This window comes from Aplidium turbinatum, chromosome 8, assembly GCF_918807975.1.
Source record: "Aplidium turbinatum chromosome 8, kaAplTurb1.1, whole genome shotgun sequence".
In the NCBI taxonomy this organism is placed as follows: Eukaryota; Metazoa; Chordata; class Ascidiacea; order Aplousobranchia; family Polyclinidae; genus Aplidium; species Aplidium turbinatum.
In genome coordinates, this window is record NC_137479.1 from 9,947,154 (window position 1) to 9,955,141 (window position 7,988).

General features: G+C 38.9%; 1 protein-coding gene across 1 annotated transcript; it reads left to right on the top strand.

Annotated features, from left to right (window-relative positions):
- Positions 1 to 1,450: 1,450 nt before the first annotated feature.
- LOC145776040 (uncharacterized) lies at positions 1,451 to 2,491 on the top strand. Its single transcript, XM_082587448.1, has one exon. The coding sequence runs from the start codon at positions 1,451 to 1,453 to the stop codon at positions 2,489 to 2,491; it is 1,041 nt and encodes a 346-aa protein (XP_082443574.1).
- The last annotated feature ends 5,497 nt before the right edge of the window (positions 2,492 to 7,988 follow it).

The window sequence follows — 7,988 nt, forward strand, 5'->3', positions numbered from 1 at the left end:
GGTAAAACATACTAAAAAGATTAAAACCATTGCTTTAAATGGTCACTGGCAGTGGCGTAGCCAAGGGGAGGAGAGGGGGTTAGGGGTTGCAACCCTCCTTTTAGCACTCGTGTGACGTCACGTCTGTAAGCATGATTCTACATGTTAAAGCAATTCTGCTGCTTTATCTTTTAAAATGAGTTAGAGCTTGTGTGTATACAGCAGGGTGTGACCGCTCTACAACTGTTTAGTATCCATAGTCTGCAGCTAACTCGTGCAGTCCATGGAAACACTGCAATATCCACAGCTGTGAAAAATTGCACTGACCTTTTATTGTATATAACTGATTCCAGTGATTCGTTATACAAAACTTGAATATATCAGAAATGAAGTAACTTCATTGTCTCAAAGCTTTTTGTCTGACACTCATCAAGATGTATGAAGTCTATTTGCTAAACTTTGGGTTAACTTTAAAGTTTAAAGCATAAAAGTTAGTGACTTACAGAATAAGATCGTTTTTTGGATCAACCATGGAGAAAATTGATAAATAATAAAACCGCAATAATCTCGCAAAAAAAGCAATCAACCTATGTCTCTAAAACAAAGTTTGTCTAATTTTAAACAAAACTGAGTTAAAAGAGCGAGTTTTGCCAATATCAAACATTCAAATATCTCCGCAAGGAATTAGCAACAAGAAAACATAGAGACTTAGCTTTATTTCCGAATAATGCCGAAGAAAACATGATCTTATCCTTTTGCTATGCCACCGAACAGCACCATTTTACAGGAATATTCATACCCGCATTTTGTTAAAAATGCTCTTAGAATGCACCAAAGTCAAACTAATTTTTCAAATTTTTCTGGGGGAGGCCCCCAGACCCCCAACGCTGGGTGTCGCCTTCGGCGAACACGCCGTCGGGCTTCGCCCGCCGGCCGTCAATACCCCCCCCCCCCCCCCCAGGGGTGCATTCCTAAAAAAAATTTTGGGGGGCTCTAACACTTAGCTGTGTTGTTATAGACAAAGTATGTATAAGTAGGCTAATCGGTGTAGGTTAGCCAACAATGTTTAACTTTTTTAAAAGGAACATCATGTCGAAAAACAACCCATGCTAAAACATAGCTTGAACATTCTAGAGTTTTCAAGCTAGAGGAAGGTTGTGAGATTTCTTCTAGTAAGCATAGCCGATTTTTTGCTTGCGAATTGCCCAGAGAAGCAAGTGTTTTGCGCGGTGCAGAACAAGAAGGAAGGTGCAGTTTGAAATACAAATTTGAGCTCTCAATTTTAAACAACTCAACCAAACTGGAGACAGACGACCCAGAAAACAAGAAGGAGACGCCGTCTCTAAAAAGAAAACGAATGCATTCCGAAGAGGAGTACCAAACGGAAAACAACCCAGACGAAAATGGCAACAATACTACTACAGTCATATTGAAATTGAACCAGCCGGGAGAGCAAAAAAAAACATTAAAAATGTATTCGCCGATACTGATCGACCGATGTCTGCAATATCTAATAGGCGAATACAAATCCTGCTCAGCAAGACAAGATGGAGGACTTCAGATAAATGCAAACCCAAGCCAGATAGAGGTTATCCTCAAAACAAAGACACTGACGGATGGAAACACCATCAACATTCCGATCACCGCCTACGCCAAAAGACCACCTGGAGCAAGTGGAGTAATATACAATGTTCCTCTCGGCATGGAGGACGGAGATATTCTTGCGGCGCTGAAGGATGCGAACATAAGGTCGGTTAAAAGGTTTAATAAAAGAAATTCTGAATCGGCTGAACTAATTGCATCTACTACTGTATTATTAATCTTCAATAGCAAATCACTACCAGACTCAATAAAAATAGGTTATCAACGATTTAGAGTCTCGCAATACATTCCAAAACCCTTAAGATGTTACAACTGCAATCGATTTGGACACATAGCAAAATTCTGCAGATCTAAAACCAAATGTCTCCGATGCGGTGATCAACACAAGCATGACGAATGCCCAAGTATAGCAGTAAAATGCTCAAATTGTGGTGGAAATCACGTCGCTATTTCTAAAAACTGCCCCAAGTACTTGAAAGAAAAAGCCATTCAGAAAATGAAAACCACTAAGAACCTAACATATGCTGAAGCCTGCAAGCAGCAAAGAGCTGTAAATACAGAAATGCCAAGTTACGATCTGGACTTCCCTCCTCTTGTAGCAAGCACAACTCAAACAAGCCAATTGAATAAAAATCTATCCTCTAACCAAACTAATGACAATATAAATATAACTCCAGTCACAATGGAAAAACCCGGACCCTCGAAACCAACCAACGTAGGAGACGAGAGCGGCCACTTTATAAATAACCCAATCTTATTTCTTGCATTTTTAGCAGAAGTGATTACAAAGACAACGTTCGCTCAAAGCCAAAATAAAGAAATTGACATTTTTCAAATTATCGCCGATGCAGCAGGTTCTAGAATGGGATTTCTAACAAACTCGGACATGCTAAAATCACTAATAATTTAATGTTCTTCACAGTGTGGCAGTGGAACTGTCGGTCAATTTATAGGAAAATCCCGGAATTGAATCAACTAATAGCAAGCTCACAAACCCCACCGGATATCATTTGCTTACAAGAAACACACCTAACTCCTAAATACTCCCCTAATATTAATGGATATCATCTCTACAGAAAAGACAGACCTGCTCACTTGGGAAAAGGAGGTGGTGTCGGAATCTGCATTAAAAGAAATATCTCCTTTACAGAGCTACCCATCCCGGATGCAGACCCACGGCTGGAAATTATTGCAATTAAAATCGAACACCTAACTGTATGCAGTATATATAACCCACCCACAAACTCATTTGCAGGTGACCAAATAAACTGTATTTTCACTAACCATAATAAATTATTAATTTGCGGTGATTTCAATGCCCACCATGTCATGTGGGGGTGCAACAACAATAATAATAGAGGGAATGCTCTACTTGAAGTAGTTGAAAATCATGACGCAGTAATCCTCAACACCACTGTTCCCACCCACATGTCTTTAAATAAGCCGGAAATCCGATGGAACACTCTAGACCTCACTATTGCTTCTACTTCCCTTGGTCACAAATGCATCACCGATGTCACCAATGAATTTTTGGGTAGTGACCACTGCATAGTCGCTACTACAGTCAATGTTTCTTCCCCAGAAAATGCAGAGTTTGTACCATCATGGGCATTCCAAAGAGCTGATTGGGCAAAGTATTCCAAATTATGCCAAGAAAAGCTAAATTCTTCTGTTGTCTCAAATGATATAAATACATTTAACCAAAACCTCTCCGAAACTATCCAACTCTGCGCGTCTATAGCAATTCCTAAAACCAAACCATTCAAATCAAGTGGCGTTCCATGGTGGAATGACAATTGTAAACGAGCAGTAAGGAACAAAAAAATAGCACTACAACGTCTTCATCGTACCAGACACCCAACAGACATCCAAGCCTTTAAGCGCCTCCGGGCAATTGCCAGAAAAACCATCATCCAAGCAAAAAAAGAAAGCTGGAACAATTTCTGCTGTTCCCTCGATAGTAAAACAAAGCTTGACAAAGTGTGGAAAATTATTAAAAAATTTTCAGGCATAAAGGAAACCAAAAGAATTCCCACTCTTGCCACTAAAGCAGAAAGTGATATCAACAAAGCCAACATCCTTGCAGATCAATTTCTCTCAGTTAGCAGCTCAACCAACTATTCAAAAAAATTCCGTGAAAATTCCAGTCTTTCAATTTCGAACAATCTACAATCAAAACTGGCAACCCATTTCTACAATAAATCTTACAATTCACCCCTGCAAATGAACGAGTTGAAGACAGTCCTTAAAGGTAATAAAAACACTGCTGCAGGTGCGGACGGCATTTATTATCAAATGTTATGTCATCTACCCCCTTGCAGTTTGAATATCCTCCTCGACTTGTTTAACTACGTCTGGTCGACAGGTACACTGCCACTCAAATGGAAACATTCAATCATCATTCCAATTCATAAGCCAAACAAACCAACGGGTATACCCTCCTCCTACAGACCAATTTCTTTAACCAGCACCCTTTGCAAAACTATGGAGAAAATAGTAACTAATCGCCTCAGATGGTATCTAGAACAAAACAATCTACTTCATCTTCAACAGTCTGGATTCAGAAAAAGACGTCGAACGACAGATCATATTATCAGACTCCACGACACCATCCAAAAATCCTTATCTTACGGTGAATCAGTACAAACTGTATTTCTTGACCTTGAGAAAGCTTATGATATGGTCTATCACGACGCAGTCCTCCTAAAACTATATGACCTAGGGATCAAAGGAGCCATGCTATCTTGGATCAAATCTTTCCTGTCAAATCGTACTTTTCAAGTCAAGGTTGTCAAAGCTTTATCTACCACAAGAAAACTAGAAAACGGAATTCCTCAAGGCAGCGTTATTAGTCCATTACTATTCAACGTAGCGATCAACGATCTACCAAACTTAATTACCTCTTCTACAGCACTTTTTGCAGATGACTTCTGTTTTTGGAAAACTGGAGAAGACATCTCAACTCTGACTAATATAATCAAATCTGACTTTTCAAAAACCAAAGACTGGTGTGATAAATGGGGCTTCAAGATCTCCGCAAACAAATCAGCGGTTGTGCTGTTTACAAACAAACGTAAATATGATCCGTGTACACTCGAAATAAAAAATTCGTTAATCCCCATCAAAAAAGACTACAAATACCTTGGAATCACATTTCAGTCAAATGGAAAGTATAGCATCCATGCTAAACATGTTGCAGAAAAATCCAAATCAAGACTAAATGTCCTCCGTGTACTGAAGGGCACAAACTGGGGAGCAGGAAAATCAGCACTGCTTTGCATCTACAGAGCCATAATACGATCGGTTATTGAATATGGTATGGAAGCATATTTTGCCACAAACAAAACCACACTCCAACCAATTCTGACATTACAAAATGAAGCTCTAAGAATATGCTCCAGAGCAATGAAAAGTACCCCAATTTCAAACCTACAACACTACTGCAATGAATTACCCTTGTCACTTAGATACGAGCAACTTTGTCTAAACTACAAAGCCCACATTCTGACATTTTTACGCCACCCAGCACATGACATCCTCGAGGAAAGTTTGCCAAGAAATTTGATCAGCACAAGTAACTACCAACCATTCCATTCCCTCACCGAGACAATAGACACGAATATTACCGTAAACCTCATCCAAGAACCATCTATCCCACCCTGGGAAGTCTATATACCCATAACTGACTACACCCTTGTAACTGAAACCTCCCAGCTTGACCATCCAAATGCCATCTCTGGAATAGTCGCTGAGCACCTCACAAAAAATTACTCAGAATTTCTCAACATATATACAGACGGATCCAAGACCAACACGAAAACCGGATCTTCCTTTTTTGTAAACCGCTATGGAATAAAACGCTGTTTCACAATTAATAGATCCGCATCTGTGTTCAGTGCCGAACTGTTTGCAATAAAGGCTGCACTTATTTGGATAAAAGAGACCAAACAAAGTAAGTCGGTCATCATTAGCGACTGCTTAAGTGCACTACGGACGATTTCAAATCCAACCTGGACAAAACACAGCTTAATCAATGACATACTTCTGCTTCATTCCAGCATTATATCAAATACAACAAAAGTAAAGTTTTTATGGGTTCCTAGTCATGTAGGCATTCCTGGAAACGAAACTGCTGATTTCTTAGCAAAACTTGCTTCAGGAGCCATACCAGCAATACCAACATCAGCCATTACCCCCATCTCCGCAAACACAAAACTCAGCCTAAGTGAAGTCAAAAACCTCACCAAAGATCTAGCTCTGCAAAAATGGAATAATCACTATATAAACAGTACCACAGGCCAACTCTACAAATCTATATATCCTGACATCAAAAGTGCAGGAACAAACAAAGTACCTGACCATCCAACCGTCTTTAGACTCATCACCGGTCACTGCCGTTTAAACCAACACCTCTTCAAGATCGGATGCCACACTTCTGGACTATGCGACACATGTATGAGCCCTGAGACTGTGAATCATTTTCTATCTCATTGCAGTAAATATGCAACTCAAAGGAAGTGTCTTGAACAAAATCTGAGCACGTATGGAATAAACATATCGGTGAAAAATTTTGCTGAAAATCGTCCAACTACTACACATCTGCTGGCTTTTATAAACTCCTGCAATAAGCTTATTTAAATTATTATTTTAATCACTGTAATCGTCCATGTTGTACTGTAGTGCACCCGTGTCGTGTCTGCTCCCAGCCAGAGATCGATCGTTTTTTACATTGATTCAGCGTCTTTGGACATTGAATCGGTGTGGAAAGCGATTGATTTGCTGGCTGGGCTTTCCTTATTTTGTTTCAGTTTGTAACACCAAGCGTGCAATTCCAAAGAAGTACCTGCCTTTCGTGGGCCTAACCTCCTACAAGAATTTCTTTTCCACTAATGATGTATTTAAACTACTGTATCGTATTATGTTGTGTTGTGTCGTATTGCACCCTTCACTATGCCCTGTTGTGCTCTAACTGTGCTAAATAGCTATTATAATAATGAATGTCGCTAAAAGACCTTAGATGTTGTAAAGCGACATAAAACAAACCATAACAATCAATCAATCAATCAGTTCGTGCTTTTTAGTCCAGAATGTCGCTACAGTTGTAGTGCAAAGTCAAATTTATCTTACGATTTTTCATTTTAGGTAGCCTATATTGCAAATATAATTCCTGGTGAAGACACACGTACGTGTCGAAAACGTTTGATTTTATTTTAATTATGTTATATTTTGTGTGTGTTAAAAAGTAGGCTATGTTAAACCCGCTAAGGTTACTCTGTTTTAATTATTTCTCTGTGGTTCAAGTTCAACCAAGCAAATTCTCTACCAAAGGTGTATCATAGTTAGATTTGTCTAATAATTCTCATTTTATGTATAGGCTAGTGCAGCTGTAAAATAATTCCTAGTAAGGACACAAGAATTAAACATGTCGAAGACTTTTGAGTTAATTTTTAAATACAGTATGTCATATTTCGTTGTGTAATAAATAGCCTATATTAATCCCACTTAGCCTAAGCTGCTTTGTTTTGTCTGTCTATGGTTCAACAAAGCAAACTCTCTACCAAAGCTTTGTCATAAAGACTTTTATGTTTTTAGATGACCATTTTTTATTACAAATAGGCTACCGCCTACCGGGATAATTGAAAAGCCTCAGCCTGAAACAGGCATGTAGGCTCCACGAAGAAGAAATTTGCTTTAAATCAGCATTTCTTTTAAACTGGGGTAAATTTCAGCGTTTTGGGAGGTAAATGAGCTATCAATCAAAATATCCACATCAGTTGACGGGACAAAAAAATTGTGCCAGCTGTAGCCTAGGTAGGCCTATTGGCATTGTAGAAATCATTTCACCGCTTGACGGAGATAGCTGGAGATGATCTCAATCAAAACCTGAAGGATGACATCATCAGTCATCTTCAAAACTTGCAGGAGGAGTTTGACCGATATTTTCCCGAGATAAATACTGGCAGCATTTTGATGAAAGTAGCAAGAAATCCTTTTGTATGTAAAGTGAAAGACGTTCCTGAAGCAATCCAAGAAGAATTTATAGAATTAACAAACGATTCTTTTGCAAAAGATGAGTTTCACTCTTGCAACCTAGAAAAGTTTTGGGTTAAAATATAACATTGGATATAACATTCCAAGGATAGGTAGCCTATTCAAGCTCTGAATGTTTTGGTCACGTGTTCTTCAACTTACCTATGCGAATGCGGCTTCTCTGCATAGCTTACTATCAAATCTAAAGCACGAAACCAACTTCATGTTAAATCCGATATTTGTTGTGCATTATCTCTTACTTTACCAGACATTGAACTGTTATTTGAACAACTCGTTGCCAAAAAGCAAGGGCAGCCGATGGAATTTGATACTTTAGTGGAATTAGTGTAACTGATGGAATTTGATACTTTCGTTTT

What these genes read in the sequence shown, in the direction of transcription:
- LOC145776040 (XM_082587448.1), top strand. Translation starts at nt 1,451, where the DNA reads ATGTATTCGCCGATACTGATCGACCGATGTCTGCAATATCTAATAGGC.